The following is a 19352-nucleotide window of genomic DNA, read 5'->3' on the forward strand; positions in this document are numbered from 1 at the left end:
TACGAAATTATTCTCATTACACTTGTAAATAATACCCTTCAGTATGATAACAACTCTTGTTTCAATTACTTTTTAAATCATTCTTTTTCTGGTTAGCCCAAACCAAACTAATATTGTTCTGTATAGCTTTGGGCTTCCTGAGGGCAAAAATATATTTTATTCATTTTCATCTCTTAAATACTTAGGGGACAGAATTAGCGTTCTGCACCAACTCTATTTTGGATACTATAGTGGGCACTTTGTGTGTGTGTGTTTTCTGGCTTAGACCTTATACTTCAGCCATTTGTATGCTGTGCAGCCTGGGACAAGTCACAGTCTCTCTGATGTGTCTGAGCCTCACTTTTCTCCTTTGTTAAATAGAGATCACAGGACTTTACCTACCTTTATGAAGAAACACCAGCATTCCTGGCACATAGAGTAGCTGTTTGTTGTATGTCTACCAATCTATAAAATAACAACACTATAAAAATATGTCAACAGTGATTACTTACTGGATGATTTTTGTATAAATTCTCCCTTGTAAAGGTTATGTGTTTTTTTCTTCAAGATATTTCTTTCCTTATATTTTATACCTAAATTTATGACTTCTGATGGTCTGACACTGGAAGAAAATAACACATGATGAAATACAATATCAACCACAAAGGATGAACAGGTACTTTCAGGCTTTAAATACATACCTTACTTAGACCAAAAAAAAAGAAAAAAAGAAAAAAATCTTTATACTGTGGACCTAAGGGGCGATATTTGTCAACACTAATCAAGCCATATCTTTGAATAAAATGTCTGCTAGCCAGGTGATGATGTAAAAGGGTAAGAGCTAAGTTAAGGCCAAGAGGCTAGTTAAGCAAAGATTTCCATAGCAACTGGCACGTCAGAGAAAAAACTATCCAGAAGAAAATTTCACAGAAAAACACACTATTCTTGCCCTGTGTACAAAATATATGGGCTAATCAGTGGTATGTGTCAAAAACTTACTCAATGTGAGGCCTGAATCGTCACTTATGATATCCAAAATGCAAAAAAAGTTCAGTGGTTTTGAAAGTTTTGAGGCTTATCATATGAATCTATAGGGAAAGTTTAGATTAACTTGACTCCATGGAAATTTTTTTCTCAGTAAAACAGAGGGAGTGTAATCATTATTTAGCTGTCCCTAATTCCTGCCAGAAAACAGGAAACGGTCTCAAATATAGTTAGCATCCACTGTGTAGACCTTCACCTTGACAGTGACAAGCTGCATTGCCAAAGATCAGTATTCTTCTCTTGGAGGCATCAGGTCAGAAAACACACCCATTTTTTGCACAATTACTGCGAGCCCTGCGGCCTGCCCTCTCCCTGCACCTCCTCTCCTTGAGTCTCATGGTTACTGCCCTCCCAGCCCCTAGCTTTTATTCTCAGTTCTGCTGCCTCCTGAGTAGCTGCAGAACCTCGAAATGTTTCCTATACTCTCAGCCTCAATTTCCTGCTCCACACAATGAGATTCTTACTGTGGTTTTATTTTTATTTTTATTTTTTTTTATTTTTTATTTTTTTTAAATTTTTTTTTTCAACGTTTATTTATTTTTTGGGACAGAGAGAGACAGAGCATGAACGGGGGAGGGGCAGAGAGAGAGGGAGACACAGAATCGGAAACAGGCTCCAGGCTCCGAGCCATCAGCCCAGAGCCCGACGCGGGGCCCGAACTCCCGGACCGCGAGATCGTGACCTGGCTGAAGTCGGACACCCAACCGACTGCGCCACCCAGGCGCCCCCTTACTGTGGTTTTAAAGGAGAGGAGATGGATGGCTGTTCAGCGATGTGCCTAATAAATAACAGTATTCAGTAACTGTTCACTTCCTTCCTTATCCTCTGCTCTATTTGGGCGGTATTTCCCAAACTCAAGAGTTTAAAATATCAATACAAGTGAAATTGAGTCTATGTATCTCACAGTTATATTGTGTGCTCTTTATGCAGCTTTAAGTAGCGATTTATTGATTGCTTTTTTATACAGGAATAAACTTTTCATTTTAGAGTAATTTTAGATTTACAGAGAAGTTGTGAAGACGGTACGGAGTCCTGGTATATCCCTCACCCAATTTCCCTGTTGTTAACATCTTATATTACCATTTATCACAATTAAGAAGTCAATATTGGTACATTACTATGAACTAAACTCAATATTTTATTAGGATTTTCCTACTTTTTTCCTAATGTCCTTTTTCAATCCCAAGAAATCACATTATATTTAGCTTTCTGACTCCTTAGCTTCCTCTGGTCTATGGCAGTTTCCCAGACTTTCCTTGTTTTTCATGACCTTGACAGTTTTGAGGAATACTTGTCAGACTTTTTTGTAGAGTGTCCCTCAATTTGTGTTGGTCTGATGTTTTTCCTATGGTTAGATTGGGGTTATGGGTTGTGGGGAGGAAGACAATGGGGATGAAGTGCTATCTATTCTCACTACATCTTATCAAGGGTACATGCTATCACGCTGACATTACTGCTGATGTCAACCTTATCATTGGCCAAGGTTATGTTTGCTAAGCTTCTGCCCTATAAAGTTACTTATCTCTTCCTTTTCATATACTACACTCTAGAAGCAAGTTTCCAAGCACAGCCTATGCTTACGGGTGGGGGGGGGGCGGTGACAATGGGATTTAAGCTCTGTTTCCCTGATTGGGTGAAGTATCAACATAAATTATTTGAAAATTATAGATTTTTAAAGGAAATCCTTGGCATCGAAAAGACTAAAGGCAGGTGGCATGTTTTCCCCAAAGGACGCTATAATAGCTCCCTCAAAATGTGCTATCCCTCTTGAATAAGAGGGATATTTAGCCACTATCTGGGCCTGGAAATATTATTTAGCCACTATCTGGGCTTGGAAACTGCAAGAGTATCCAGACACAGTCATTTTCAGTAAGAGAACTTGTAACAATAAGAAGTTGGTGGTGGGTACAGGAAGGGTAGAGAGTGGTGCAGTTATACCTTGTAGTTATCACATCTAGAATATTTTTCCCCCCAGAAAAGTATTACTGTTACAAACTGAGGTACAAAATGTTGAGGGAGGCCTAGAAGTAAGGAGGTCCATCTTGGCACTAGATAATACCAGACCTTTATTTTCCCCAAACACTCTGAATTCTTTCCCACTTTTAGGCCGTTTGCTTCCTGGCTGTCATCCAGTGATACTAAAATCACTTTGTCTATCTCCACTAAAGAGTTTAATCCACAGAGGGAAAGGGGCAGGCAAAAACTAAGAGAGAATCTCCTGGGACTCACAACAAATTGTACTACTGAATTGACTGCCAAGGAAACGTAGCCACAGTGATAAAGCTCTAACCAAAGGGCAGTTCTATGAACCACGAGACAGCAGAATCAACGTCATGTTCAAAGCCCAACATACTGCTTCCTTTCCATAGACATTTGACATTTGGGGGGATGGTTACTATGAAAATGTAAACACAAAATTGGAAAGAGATGAATATTCTCAAAATTCCAATATTCCTACTGGAAGAAGACAAAAATGCAGAATAATGCAATAAAAAGCCTGGATAGAGTTAAAACTTTGCAAAAAAGTCTTACATGGTGATGCCAAAAGGGCGCCTACCAGGGGCTCTGGCAGCCTTGCCATCAATTCTATGAGAAAGGCTCTAACTGATCTCCTGTCTCTTGGTTCAGGGTATGGAAGGAAGGAATGACATGTGACAAGTCCCCAAGAGCCTTACTAGGCATTGAAGGAAAGTGAAAGCAACTAGAGTTGTGGTTTAGCAAAGCACGTACTTGATAAAATATTTGAACGCTCGACTCAGAATCCAATAACTGTTCCTTATTGACACATGATGCTTCTTGGACAGGCAATATGGAAGGGCAGCTAAGTGCAATGTCTCTAGAGGCAGAATGCCTGCTTGGGGATCTCTGGTTCACCTTTTTACTGACGGGTGGACACTGGGCAGATCACTTAATGTCTTCCTGCCTTCTTTCCTAGTCGTGAAATGGGCACTGTAACTGTTACCATGCCAAAGATCACAGTGACAATTAAATGAGTGAAACACATAAAGACAGTAGAACTGTGCCTGAAATATGGTAGGAGCTCCATAAGTACCGACTGTTGTCACTTTAAACAAGAATAATAAAATATTTTCCACTCAGAGTAGGAGTTCCAGCACCCCTCACGGACAATTCTAATACTCTTGGGAACTATCAAATGATAAGACAAACAATAAGGAGATGTGGCACTTCCAAAAATTACAATTTGGTGTCGTAGTATTTTTATCACTTAAATTTTTAAAACTGAGTAGACTTTCACTTGTCATACATGGGCAAAGGATAGTTATTGCCACAGATTGTTGGCAAAAGTAGACTGTCAACCCTCCAAGTGTTTTATGTCATATAAGGCCTAATTTCAAATGAGCTTTAAAAGTTTTGTATATTTTGTCTTACAGCTGTCCATAAATTTTCTAATTTAATTTCTCACATAAGATCAATTGGCAGGATAATTAGGTAATCAACAGCATATAAATAATATTAAATATCAATTCTCTCCTAACCATAGTAAGGAATTTAGAACATCATTATATTTTCTCAAGTCTAAGAAACATCAATTTTAAGTGTGCCTTCTGTCTCATAGAAATTTACGGAGAAATTAATGGAAATTTGTTTCATTTCCCATCTGATTCTTTTATCCTGGTTTCTGATAATTAACCCTTTCCCCATAAGTAACTTTTTTAATGGGAGCCAGTGAAATGTGTCAAATAGTAGAAGGCAGACTTCCTTTTTGTTGCCCTAGAGTAAGAATGAAGATCAAGGAGAGAGAGAGAGAGTTTTTTACAAATTAATAGATTTGACTTAACATTAGAATCATTCTATAATAAAGAGTGGCTCAAAAAGAGAGAAGGCCAGGGGTGCCTGGATGGCTCAGTCAGTTAAGCATCTGGCTCTCGGATTTGGCTCAGGTCATATCTCAGTTTTGTGGATTCGAGCCCCGCATCGGGCTCTGTGGATTCTGTCTCCCTCTCTCTCTGTCTACCCTTCCCCCTTTTACTGTCTCTCTCAAAATAAATAACCTTAAAAAAAACTTTATTTTTTTTAAATACAATTTATTGTCAAATTGGTTTCCATACAACACTCAGTGCTCATCCCAACAAGTGCCCTCCTCCCTGCCCATTACCCACTTTCCCCTCTCCCCCACCCCCATCTACCCTTGATTTGTTCTCAGTCCTTAAGAGTCTCTTATGATTTGCCTCCCTCCCTCTCTGTAACTTACCCCCCCCTTTCCTTCCCCCATGGTCTTCTGTAAAGTTTCTCAAGATCCACATATGAGTGAAAACATATGATATCTGTCCTTCTCTGACTGACTTATTTCACTTAGCATAATACCCTCCAGTTCCATCACGTTGCTGCAAATGGCCAGCTTTCATTCTTTCTCATTGCCAGGTAGTATTCCATTATGTATATAAACCACATCTTCTTTATCCATTCATCAGTTGATGGACATTTGGGCTCTTTCCATAATTTGACTATTGTTGAAAGTGCTGCTATAAACATTGGGGTACAAGTGCCCCTATACATCAGCACTCCTGTATCCTTTGGGTAGATCCCTAGCAGTGTTATTGCTGGGTCATAGGGTAGTTCTATTTTTAATTTTTTTGAGGAATCTCCATACTGTTTTCCACAGTGGCTGCCCCAGTTTGCACTCCTACCAACAGTGCAAGAGGGTTCCCATTTCTCCATATCCTCGCCAGCATCTATAGTCTCCTGATTTGTTCCTTTTAGCCACTCTGACCAGCATGAGGCAATATCTCAAAAAAAAAAAAAAAAACTTTAAAAAAACAGAGAAGGCCATCTTTAAGATGGTGAGTGCATCGCACAGAAATTATTCAGAAAGACTCCAGGATGTGCTTCTCTTAAGGATGTGTTAGGAATCAGTCTAGTGGATGTCTAATACCTCTTACAAACTCATTTTTAAATTATTAAAGGTTAATAAACACGTGGGGAAAAAAGTTCACTCTCACAAATAATCAAAACATTCAATTTAAACCAATGATGAGATCTCACGGCAACAGGTTTAAGACAATGACCACACGCAGTGTTGGTTCACAGGCGGCAGTTACTCTACACCGTCTACACTGCTCCTGGAGGAACCCACATGTCTCAGAACAGCCATTTAGCAAGAGGACCCAAAGGCCTTTGCAACTTTGGTCTCAGCAACTTCATTTCAAAGAATTTATTCTAATGATGAATTCAGTTGGGTATTCTAACACGTATGCATGAAAGCGTTTGAAGAAATGTTTCCCTGGTTAAAGTTTGTTAACAATCTAAGTGTTCAAAAAAAAAAAAGAAAGAAAGAAAATGGTTACAAAACTAGATAATAAGTTCCTAGGGAGTCATGGCGAATGTTGATGTCTGTGGACGCTCCTATTAATTCATACAGAAATGTAATCACTGTGGATTTTTTTTTTATTATTTAAAACAACTTTTTAAAAATGTTTATTCCTATTTGAGAGACAGCGTGAGCAGGGGAGGGGCAGAGACGGCAGAGAGACAGAATCCAAAGCAGGCTCCAGACTCCGAGCTGTCAGCACAGAGCCTGATGTGGGGCTCGAACTCATGAGCCATGAGATCATGACCTGAGCCGAAGTTCGATGCTCAACCAACTGACCCACCCCAGCGCCCCTTCACTGTGGATTTTTTGAATGATAAAGCAGGTTATAAGCTAGGTACGCTAGTCTCCAGTTTCATAAAATGTGCCTTTGTTTATTTGTTTACATGCCTGGAGCTAGAAATGCCTAAGTGCCAGCAACAGTTTTGTTACAGGTAATTTTTTATCTTTTTCCTTGGTGCTTATTTGTACATCCAAAATTTCTCCTAAAGGACATGCATTATTTTTGTAATAAAGAAATACTCTAAAGTTATATTGTCTGAATTCTTCATTTTGTCTATAACTTTTCTAGGTAAGAATATTCTGTGTGGGTCCAGAAACCAAACATGCGTTAATTAAGAAAAAATGCATGTCTGCTGTGGTTTTTGTTCCCTATTTTATCCTTTCATTTCTTTCTTTCTTTCTTTCTTTTCTGAATCTAAGGAAGGAAAAATTCCATTTCTCTGCATTAACTGTTAACATTAGGAATTTCTATTAGTCTCTTAAATTCTATATTCATCTTTATCTCCCCAGGACTTAAATTGAAAATAACATTTTACCACCTACCTACTTCTCACACATAATATTATACAATACCTTAAGTGTTATGGAAACCTGTTATTTATGCATAAACCAGAAGATAATACATGTCAAGATTTTTCTCCTGGAGACAGGATCTTAGGAGTTAAGATGAGAATGTAGCTTTAAAGCATCTGATTTTTCCCTTTATTTTTCCTGCTTCTCCCATTTTCTATTGGCTTTTCCTTTGTGCATCTCCATTTTTCTTACCGTTTCCCCTCCATCTGAACATACCCCCACCTGCCTACGGACTCACCGGATGTGCTCTTTCTCTCCTTAGTTCTCGTAAATTCTCTCACCTATTTTTAAAGAAATAGTTTTGCATATGGATAAGAACTGGCATGATTCCCTCCTTGCATTTACTAATCTTTTGAGGAATAAGGCATGTTCTTCAGAATAATATTCCCTTAAGGAGAATACACCCTGCAATCTCTTTAGTATTGGATGGAGGCCATAGAGGACATTTTCCAGTTGCTAATTACATCGCACTTGTATGTTTTCCATGGAGGATCCCTGGTTGTGCTCTTGGGAGAAGTGAAGGACACCTGCCAATTCTGAGGATATGTTTTTAGCCCTTTTCTTTCAATTAGTTCGAGAGCTCCAAAGTGACTTTATTCTATACTATCTCCTTACAATAAAGTCTTAAACTTGTTTGAATCAAGTCATCTGACTTAGAGCAGAAATTTTAAAAATCACGGGTATTTTTTACATACTGTCATTTGAAAAGATGAAGTAGAATAGAGGTAGCTCTGCTTTTTACTGCTGACAACTTCTAAGGAAAACTTGAATTAAGGAAAAAAGAAGAATTGAGTGTGTCAATAGGAATAGAAAATTCGAATATTAGCTGAAATACTCTTAAAAAAGAATATGTTCTAACAGTTGCCTTCACTCTGCTAGGAGTGTGACAGGAAGAGAAACAATGATCTATCTGTGTTACCCTGGGGTAACTTTATTTCCTTATCTGTAAAATTGTGTTGGGTGGCTGGGTGAGGGCATTTTTATCGTGTCTAAAATCTTTCTATTCCCAGCATTCTATTATTGTACAGGATTGGTCATGCTATATTTCTAAATTGAAAAGATCCTTCTGCCTGAAAGTAAAATGCCACTTGACATTTCAGCAAACCATAATTCAAGGAAATGGAAGAACAAATACCAAAGTGTAATTTAGTGTAACAGGATGTTTAAGGGGATTTTTTTCCCCCTTCTCTCTCCCTGTCCACCGAGGTCCAAAAAGTCTGAAAGCAAAATAATTAATTAGTTAAGGGGCAAAAAGTATTCTCATCTTCCAGAGTGAGGTGATAGATTCCTGGGGCAGAACAAGGAGATAGCTCTGAAACCAACCTGCTGACACCCAGGCCGGCCACCATTCTAGGATATAAATAGGCCAAAGATGCCGTAAAGAGAGGAGCATTGTAGGTATGCACTGAGTCCAGCTCCGCTGGGGCAGGAGGGAAGCTTCCCCTTCAGTTCTAGTTTCGCCTCCCATGGACCAGTCAAAAAGTCTAGTGTATGCCCTCTGGGGTAACCATTAGAGAGACAGAATGGATCAGTGGCTCATTAATACCTGCAAAAGTCTACAGGCAAAAAGCTGCGGCTGAAGCAACCCATGTGAACAAGGAAAGAAGGGCAGCCAGGGAGCCGTGGGTGTGGCAACAAGGTGTGAGCTTCCTATGGGCCAAGCTCAAGTTGACTCGGGAGAAGTGGGGCAAGTGGGGAGGCCTGCCATTGTGAGAGACTGTAACAGAAAAACACCGGATATGTATTACCGAAAGTAACCCCAGTTAGTGGGGCTAGGCCATAAGAGATTGGCCAAAGAACGCGCTGATTTGGACATAGGCAATGCAGAGGTACCTGAGAATTGTCGTTAAAGAACCTCCCACCCAAACTCTTTAATGCACACTATGTACTTTACTAATCATAAAGTATCAATATTGGTGCATAAGTTGTAACAGATAAACCGCACTAATGTGGGATGGGAGTAGAGAATGTACTCTCTATACTTTCTGTGCAGTTTTTCTATAAACCCCCCAAAGGTAATATGCACATGGTAAAAATTTTGCTTTCATCTGTATCAAAGAAAATACAATGAATAAAATCAGCCTTTCAAAAACAATAGTTTTTGAGTCTGAAAGATGGAATTATGAGGGCATGGGTTAGCAACAGTGTAGGAGACAAAAGAAATCAGTAAAACTCCCTGGCATTGGAGAGTAAGAGGGATGTGTAAGAATGGGATCTAGCAGAGTGGGGTGAAGAGAAGAAAAGGCTGAACAAATGAAGAAAAGGCAAGAGTTAAAAGGAGAGTCATACCTAAGACTCAAAGGTAAGCTCTTTGAACCTCTGTCATATAAACCCCTGTACATGTTACCAAAACCAGAAGCAAATCTGACATACATTTTGAGATAGATACGTACATACATACACACATACGGTGTATCGTTTTTGGGGAAAAGGGCTAATTTCCACAATTAGATTGATGATGGAGCAGAAACAGAAGACTAGAAGATCCTGAATAGAAATGGAGACAAGAAATCAAACCAGATATAATCCTGAAAATATAAATTCTCCCCCCACCACACACATCCTTGAAGCAGTCATTGGCTATTCCATGTAGAACAGAAGGAAGTTTGGGTCAATCTTACTTAGGTCTTATCTAGACTCCAGTTGGCATCCAGGTGACACTTAAAATTACTTACTTGTATGTGGAGCCATCTTTGTTTTTCTTATCAAGTAGAGAACGTTCTGGTAGGTCTAAACATGATTCCTCCTTAGAAAGTAAAGGAATTTCTCTTATGCTTTCTTCTTGACTCTCACTTTTCATTACATTAGTATCCCTTTTAGGAAGGGAAAAACTGTTTTCAATTTGCCAGTGCTTTTCCTGAAAAAAACAGACCATTATTTTATTTTTATGACATTTATTTTTCTTGAACGTTTATGTGCTACACTTATTAACTGAATTCCTGGGTACACACACACAAAAAATTAATGAAGCGTGGTTCTTCAAAGTCATTATAGTTTTATAAGGGAGATGAGGCATATATATGTAACTTTATTTTTTAAATTTATTTATTTAAATTCAAGCTAGTTAACATACAAGGTAGTATTGGTTTCAGGAGTAGAACCCAGTGATTCATCTCCTGCATATAATACCCAGTGCTCATCCCAACAAGTGCCCTCCTTAATGCCCATCACCCAGTTAGCCCATCCCCCAACCCAATACCCCTCCAACAACCCTCAGTTTGTTCTCTGTTTTAAGTCTCTTATGGTTTGCCTTCCTCTCTGTTTTTATCTTATTTTTCCTTCCCTTCTCCTATGTTCATGTTTTATTTCTTAAATTCCACATATGAGTGAAATCATATGATATTTGTTACACGTAACCTTAAGAAACGTAGACAGGACTAAGTGTTGTGAGAAACAAACATTCTCTGAAAAGATAATGAACTACAAAAAAACTGGCATTCCCACTTTAAATTCTTGAATAGCAAGATGTATGCTTACCAAAAAGAAAAACAAAACTTTTACCAAAAAATTACCAGTTAATTTTTCATACAACTGCTTTCTTTGCATCTTCCTAAAAATATCTCAAAAACCAATCAAATGGGGCGCCTGGGTGGCGCAGTCGGTTAAGCGTCCGACTTCAGCCAGGTCACGATCTCGCGGTCCGTGAGTTCGAGCCCCCGCGTCAGGCTCTGGGCTGATGGCTCGGAGCCTGGAGCCTGTTTCCGATTCTGTGTCTCCCTCTCTCTCTGCCCCTCCCCCGTTCAGGCTCTGTCTCTCTCTGTCCCAAAAAATAAATAAACGTTGAAAAAAAAAATTAAGAAAAAAAAAACAATCAAATTATTGAGCATTTCCTTCCAGAACATATGTTACATGCTAGTTTTCACAAAATTTGGCTATAAGTCTTAATACGTTTCCACCTAGCAGAAGCTCTCATTGACATTCTATTTCATATTTGAAAAACAGAATCAATTTCCTTGTCTTATGTCAATTCCTATTATATACACTGGAATGCATGATATGTGTGATATGAGGGAATTAGGCATCCCCAGGATATCTGTGTGGCCTATAAACTGATAACTTGTCAGCAGATATTGTATAGTAAAATGGCTACAGGGGCCGGGAAGATAATGCCAATGAATGAATCAAGCCTCATATAAGGCGATAAGTAGCAAATGAAGTTCAGCCCCAGTGTTCATCATCAATGGGAAAAGTGGGGACGACAGTGAATTAGAGAGAACCCATTTTATAGTTACTCTCAGGGACTGACATGTTCTTTTTCAAGAGAAGCAAGAAATCTGGATCTGGTATGAAATCTTTAATGTTTAAATATGAGCAACCAAGTTGGGCATCCGGGGGCCTCAGATGGTTAAGCATCCGACTCTTAATTGCAGCTCAGGTCATGATCTCACAAGTTTATGAAATCGAGCCCCATGCTTGGGATTCTGTCCTTCACTCTCTCTCTCTGCCCCTCCCCCATTCATGTACATTCCCTCTCTCTCTCAAAATAAATAAACTTAAAAAAATGAGCAACTAAGTCAAGTTTTACACACTGGGTGAATAGTCACAACCAAACTCACTGGCCCCCACAGGACCAGGAGGAGAGGTGTCAATGAGCACATTCTGCCCAATACCACTGCCGTTAGTGTGCAAAGCGGGGCACCGAAGGCATGCATGTGACCCCTAATTTCTTTCGATAATACAATCATCTGACAGTCACCTGGGACAAGTGTATCTCCACAAAAACATCATCCCCACCCTATTTTCCAGTGCTAGAAATAGACATACCACACCTTTACTTTCCAAAATCTAACTTGAAAACCAACCACAGATCCGTAGGTACGTTATAAAAGTTATTTACACTTCTGAAAATAATAACTTCACCCATGATATATATATATATTCAATCACCTGGCACTAAATTTTAAATATTTTAATCAGACTGCATGTGACTGGAAAATTAAGTCTTAATGTGGGAAATTAAAGTACATTGTTGTTTTGGTTCCTATTTTTAGAACTGCTAGGCCAGAATTAATTCAACTGAAACACAAATGTAACATTCAAATGTAAGGCAAAAGTCATGACACTGTACACATCAAGTTTGTTTAGCAAAAACTGTTCTAATCATAGTATGTTGACTAATTGGGTCTCTTCTCCTTCTTATCTATGTATTACCATCTGCCTCTTCTGTTTTTTCTCCAAAAGAGTGACTCTTCTTACACACCATGAGAAGGACATTCAAAACTGCTATTTTCTGGTATCAACTAATTTATTGTCTTCCCTTCCCCCCTCCTCTCTTTTCTTCTCACCCTACCCTTTCCCCTTGGGACTAGCGGCACCTATATTCAAGACAGCTTGATCAAAGTGAGCTCTCAAGGGAAAACAAAACAAAATAAAACACAAAAACAACAATGATAAAAAAAAAAAAAAAAAAAAAAAAAACCTCAAGCAGAAGAGACCAGGAAATCCAGCTGTCCCCAAGTCTGCCAGCCTTTACTTTCTAGGACTATCCCAGCTCTGGTGGCTCTTTTTCCTGTCTTGAACATAAGGAAAATACCGAACTATTTTTACACAGGCTTTTTGAGGCTAAAATCCTTCAAAACACAAAGACTTTATAAAACAGCTAAGGACAAAAATCAAAGGCATAAAAGTGAACAATTTTACTAGCACATGCTTCTTCACCAAAATAAAATTTAGCCACATATTCTGTTTGGTGGGCACAATATGGCACCCACACCTAGAATGGGCCTATTTCTTGCTTCAGCCTCATCTAAAGAACTACACTCCAGGTATCAGCCACTTGATGAGGCTTTGTTTCTTTACCTGTTGTTCTAACCTCTACCTCATCTCTCCGGAGCCCATGAGGCATGGCATACAGCAATTCAGCACTGCATTAACTTCCTCACTTACAGAAGCGTCTTTCCAACTCATTTTGTGCTCAGAATGCCAGCTGTGCTCCTCTGTCTCACTTACCACACACCTACACACATACCCATTTGAGTTCCCACTCAGATGCTCTTTTTCCTGACTGGGGAAAGTCTAGCACTTGCCTTGGGTACAGGGCAGAAGACACTATACAGCTCTTGAGTGTTACCTTGGGGCTCCCATATTACCCAGCCAAATATAGGCCCACCATCCCAGATTATTTTCTGATTTACCATCACCCTTTGTGTCCCATAGGGTTGGATAAAATTCTTTTGGGACAGGTTGACATCATCAAACTGATTCAAAAACAGAGCAACAACATATTTTGTCTTCCAGCATGAAGATAGTTGCTGTGTTCTCATGGCATGAGTGGCAATGGGGCTGCAGGATAGAACCCAAGCAGTGAGCCAGACAGAAATAAAGGTTTCAGCCTGACCTCACGTCACCATGCTTCAACAGCACTGGTTGAAACAGGTCTCGGGCGCCTGGGAGGCTCAGTCGGTTGAGCGTCCGACTTCAGCTCAGGTCACTATCTCACGGTCTGTGAGTCCAAGCCCCGCGTTGGGCTCTGTGCTGACAGCTCAGAGCCTGGAGCCTGCTTCGGAGTCTATGTGTGTCTCTCTCTCTCTCTCTGCCCCTCCCCCACTCATGCTCGCTCTCTCTCTCTCTCTCTCTCTCTGTCAAAAATAAATAAACATTTAAAAAAATAAAAAAAAAAAGAAACAGGTCTGTAATTTTGTACCCCAAATCACAAAGAAAACAGGAACAGAGTTCCCATGAAAATAAATGGAAAAGATAAAAGAAATGTGAGACAATTAATATTTCCTTTCTACCATCCCCCCAACTTCCATTTCTCTTAATAGGCAGGGATACATGAGAGCTTAGTTTCATAGGAGGAAGAGGTTAAAACCATGAGCTCTGAAATGAGCCAGCTTGAGTTAAAAGCCAAACTCTACTACTTATTAGCCTCTGTGGGCTCAGGAGATTTATTGAAACTCTGTACCTGTTTTCCCATTTGTAAAATGGGAATCATGAGAGCTCCTCCCTCATTGGATGAGCAATTATAATTACAGGAGATAATTCATGGGAGACCTAGAACAAGACCTCACTCACATAGGAAAAACTCAGCAAATGTTCGCTATTGTTATTTTGACAGGAGTAAATCAGACATAGAATAGGAAGGTTTGTTTTTTTCTAAAAGTTTCCATATTTCATTATTACCTTGATTATTAATTGACATTGTCTTCTATCTGTTTAAGAACAACATGGTAATTTTTCCTACATTGTATTTTTACTAAGCATTGAAATGGAAGAACTTCATTTATTTTAGAGGAGAAACTTTTCTCAGCAATCCTGGAACATTTTGAGCTGTATACAGCCACCATCTTTCCATGTCTCCAGAGTCTTCCACTTGATGGAACTGTCATGGTTACTGGTAAACAGGACAAGAGACGCCTGGAGCTACAGCTCTAGAAATGGAAGTCAGTTCTTTTCATGGCTAATGAATATTAACAGCCGATGAGATTCAAATAGAAATCAGCCCAAGTTCATACTACATGTCACGTAAATACTAGAATAACAAAGAAGCAATATTTCTACCTGACCAAAGATCCAGACAGGAGCACCGAAGACGTCAGTCACACAAATGCTGCAGTCTGCAGAGGAGGAGATAATCAGTAGGCGGCCGCCCGGCTTACACATCTCTAAGGAACTTATCCGGGCTTCATGAGGTCGGAATGATCTTATCAGAGTTGGGGCCTGTGTGATTTTGCTCTTACTGGAATTAAGACAGTACTCCTGAATAAAAAGAAATGCCAGCATTCTAAAAAGTCCAAATATTAAATTCTTCCAGTGACATAACACTTTTTCTTAAAACATCTGATACGGAAATGAAAAAAAAGGACATTTGGGAATAATAATCTATTCTCCAAATGCAAAAGAATAGTTCATGATAACAGAGTTCAGAAAAATGGTATTAAGTTTCAAAAAAAAAAAAAGTTTCTAACCGATTTGCCTAACTCGAGACGTTTAAAGAAAGGAAGAAGGGGAGGGGAAGAGTCACAAGAAGAAAAAGTGAACAGGGAAGTCAGTTATTTGATAGAGATGAACTTTATCATGTGTATATAGATGTGTATTGTACAATTGTACAATTTTATGCGATTGTACGATTTTACAATGTTATTAGAAAATTGAGCAGTTTATCAGTGACAGAAAAATCCCAAACCAATTCAAGAGGACAATAATGTTGGATGAAGGGCCTGTACTCTTTCTAAATGAGGTTTACAATCTCATTTCAAATAAGGTACATCCTAATTACTTATGCTCAAACAATGCTGCAGTACCTAACTGACAATACCGCGTTTCTGAATTCGGTGACTGACTTGACTACATATTAGCAGAAGATTTTCAATATTGAGAAAAATCTAGTTTTCTCCAAACATCATGGAAGAAATTTCTCTGCTTAAAGCATGTAAATGTTTCCATTAAAATACTCAGGCTGATCATGTCTTCCCTTACCCAGGACACAGACAAAACCGAACTCGTAGTTGTGTGCCGTCAAAGGCAATCGAAAATAATAAACATGAGAATTCTTTCAAGTTACCTCTATATTCCAGATTTTCAACTGTCCATCCAGATCTCCTGTGGCAAGGTATTGGTTTGCCTTATCAGTAGACATAATAATGGATCCAACTCCACCATGAGCCAAAAATTCAGCCAGAAGTTGCTTCTTAAATGTGTCCCAGAACCTGACATAGCCAGAACCTCCACATGAGACCAGGTTAGCTCCTCCTAACATATAAGAGAACACCTACTTAGGAAAATGTGACAACAAACACCAGAGAAAAAAATATCTTCAGTGGCTCACCCTGTGGGAAGCATAAGGATGTTGGAGAGGTAGGCAGTCCTGATACCAATTTCCAGCACTTTCACTCTCTCAAATATAAAATGGACATAATCCTATGGTACCCTTACTGGTTTGGGTGGAGTATTAAATGAGATAGGAAAGGCAAGATGATCCATTACATCGAGTTCCTTTTCCTCCATTCATTATTTCGATAAAACTGGGTTTTTAAAGCTAGATAGACTTCATTTGTTACTCCAAATAAATTTACAAAGACGTTATAATACTCCAGTTACATAAACTCATCTTTCTTAATAACCCAGTGGACACATACACCAAACAAGGAGAATTCCTCCTGCACAGAGCTGGATGCATATATTTAGTTAGAGCAGCATAGTTATTAATTACTCTATGTGGCATCATGCTTAGGATTCTATTTATGAGCTTGTTTTTCATTTTTCATCAAGAATTCATTAGAACCCCTTATGGAATACTCTTTTGGTTCATAGGCCTAGAACTAACCTTTTCATTTTCTATTTTCATATGCCTTGTAGAAGCACTCTCCCTAAATTATTCTTCTGTGGCAAAGTTCCTATTATTATTTGATAAATCTGTAGATGACTTTCAATTTACTTCACAAATGTACTGCCGATTAACAATCATATCTGTTTAAGGTAGAAATAATGGCATGTAGCCGCTTCAGTGGAAACAATTTGGGAATACTGATAACATTAAGAAGAATTAGTGTTGAGGAAATGAGAGCAATTTCAGGATAATAGTTCATTTTGTGACTATAAGTGCGTTCTAGAAAATAGAGAGTGTTAGAATCTAACCATTTCAAAGTCTAGCCTGAATACTCCGCCAGGTTTCTAAAATTCTATAAGGATATACCTTTATTGATTTTTTTCACGGTGCAAATTTTTATAGGCAAATCATGCATATTTTCTAGTTGCAAACTGAATATGGGAAAATAAATATGGAAGACACAGCTCAGATATGTTCATTTTCTCAAACATATAATACCTATATGTCTAGATACCTAACATTATTAAATGTATTTGCCTAATATTAAGAAAAAAGATAAATTTTAGATAAAAGGTAAAAAGGATGCATTATTCTCAAAAGCAGATTTTTATTTGGGGAAGATGCAGGCTGTGTCAACACTATGCTAACACAGCCACTGAAAACAAGGTGGAAATTAAGCAAATGGTTATTTCATTTACATAATATCAAAAAATTACAGTAAGTGATATGATGGCAACAGTCTTAGCATACAGCTCAGCAACAGCTCTATCCTAAGTACTCTGGAATCTATCCTAAAAATCAGGCCTCTGACTTATTCTGGAAAGTAGGCCTAACTGGTAATGATACCCAAAGCATTACCAAAAGAAAAAAAAAAATTAAGAAAAAAGCAAGCAGCTCTCTTGACCTAGGATCAGCGGTTATTTCAAATTCTGCTATTGCCCTAGTCTCCAAGATTCCTACTATTTTCTCCTAGCCCATTTTGATACTAGGTGCCAGCAAAGTCTCAGACTCGATCCTTCTGGCACATGTAGACCTGAGCCTTGGCTCATATATTTGAAGCATATTTCTTGCTGTACCCTCTACCCTACCAGACTTCTTTAAGCCATGGCTAGAACAGTAATTCTGATTGTCACCCATATCTAATTGTTTGCCAGAGTTTTCCCACTCTGCTCCTGACCTATACAGCACTGTATAAATCAAACGTCGGGTGTAGTCTGGTTCCTGCTCCCGGATCCTTCCTCCAGAACCCTGACCTTGTTTGCTGTGGCCTGTGACCTCCCATGACCCAGCACTGATTATTAGCTACACAAAGTCAAGCTCTACAGGACCTAGATAGGAATAAACTGTTTTCATTGCTCCCTTTTCCAATGGTTTACAAATATATCCAAGTACGATCAAACTCGAAATATATATTTTACCTGTCTCTGCAGTGTTTTTTCTTGCTTCAAGGATGCAAAGCCTCACAACAGCATTATTGTATGTGGTGTTTGTCTCAAAGGAGCAGGGTCCCAGGGTAGCCTGGTTTGCACTGGGGCAGGCAGAGTGGCTCCTCCCAGCACTGAGAAGCTTCTGAGGCTCTGTATCTGTGATGGATACAAAGCTCGGTGTCTTCACGAGGAGAATCTGCTCTTCAAACAGATGCTTATGCAAAACAAGAGGCCCGCCTCCCTCACGGTCTCTGGTGAGTCTATCAAGTCTCACAAAAGGCTTCCAGTCAACATCCTTTGAACCTTCCGCTATGCACTTCTTCAACACCAACTTGAAAGGCTCATTTGATTCCATTCTGTTTTGCATATTACATACACACTTAACGTGTTTTCCCTTGATATGAATTAATAGGGACTTCATTTCGTTGTCACTGTTAACATCTTAGAAATCCTGATGGGTTCCAGACAAATGTGATTCTAATCTCATAGCATTTTCAGCTTATCAATCATTAATATTAATCTTGCGAATAATGTAACGAACATGAGCTATAATGACTATTTAAATATATTTAAATGAGGGGCGCCTGGGTGGCTCAGTCGGTTAAGCGGCCGACTTTGGCTCAGGTCACGATCTCACGATCAGTGAGTTCGAGCCCCGCGTCGGGCTCTGTGCTGACAGCTCAGAGCCTGGAGCCCGTTTCAGATTCTGTGTCTCCCTCTCTCTCTGCCCCTCCCCTGTTCATGCTCTGTCTCTCTCTGTCTCAAAAACAAATAAACGTTAAAAAAAAAATTAAAAAAAAATATTTAAATGATCATTCTTAGCAGTATTGTTTGCTAGGGAATTAACCTGGAGAGGGCATTCCCAGTGGTCCTTTAATTATCACGTGACATCATCTCCAGGCCACACTAAGAACTGGGAATATTCAGAATCTATGAACAGTGTGTGCATAGTCATGAAAAATCTATACAGGAATATCTTCAACATTTCAAAGCAAGACATCCATCGCAATGCCTCTTCTGTCTTTTAGAAGTCTGATATTACCCATTTTTCTTATCTATCTCTCTGTGGTTTTCATCGTAGCCACAATTAGGTTTGCCGTAACAGCAAGACGTCATTCTCCTGCAGGCAGAGGAAAAAAGCAGAACTGCACCCTCTCCGTGGAGGATTCAAATGAACCCTAGTGCTTAGGTCTTGGCACATAAAACAGGCCAGAGCTTTGTGGCTGCAGGTAAGTAAGCCCTAAATCTCCTAAGGGCTTATTCTTTTTTTTAAATTTTTTTTCAACATTTATTTATTTTTGGGACAGAGAGAGACAGAGCATGAACGGGGGAGGGGCAGAGAGAGGGAGACACAGAATCGGAAACAGGCTCCAAGCCATCAGCCCAGAGCCTGACGCGGGGCTCGAACTCACGGACCGCGAGATCGTGACCTGGCTGAAGTCGGACGCTT

At 39.2% G+C, this 19352-nt stretch overlaps 1 protein-coding gene across 1 annotated transcript in view; it reads right to left on the reverse strand.

Moving 5' to 3' along the window:
• The window catches only part of WDR49 (WD repeat domain 49), a 144334-nt gene that overhangs the window by 22366 nt on the left and 102616 nt on the right, over positions 1-19352 (reverse strand). Inside the window, exons 11-15 of the mRNA XM_040481131.1 lie at positions 17894-18058; positions 15711-15898; positions 14708-14905; positions 9883-10064; positions 492-601 (exon numbers count right to left, since the gene is read on the reverse strand). Coding sequence (XP_040337065.1) covers positions 492-601; positions 9883-10064; positions 14708-14905; positions 15711-15898; positions 17894-18058 — 843 coding nt within the window. The remainder of the gene's footprint in view (positions 1-491; positions 602-9882; positions 10065-14707; positions 14906-15710; positions 15899-17893; positions 18059-19352) is intronic.

The sequence above is a fragment of the Herpailurus yagouaroundi genome, unplaced genomic scaffold, assembly GCF_014898765.1.
Source record: "Herpailurus yagouaroundi ecotype Mexico unplaced genomic scaffold, PumYag 159, whole genome shotgun sequence".
Classification (NCBI taxonomy): Eukaryota; Metazoa; Chordata; class Mammalia; order Carnivora; family Felidae; genus Herpailurus; species Herpailurus yagouaroundi.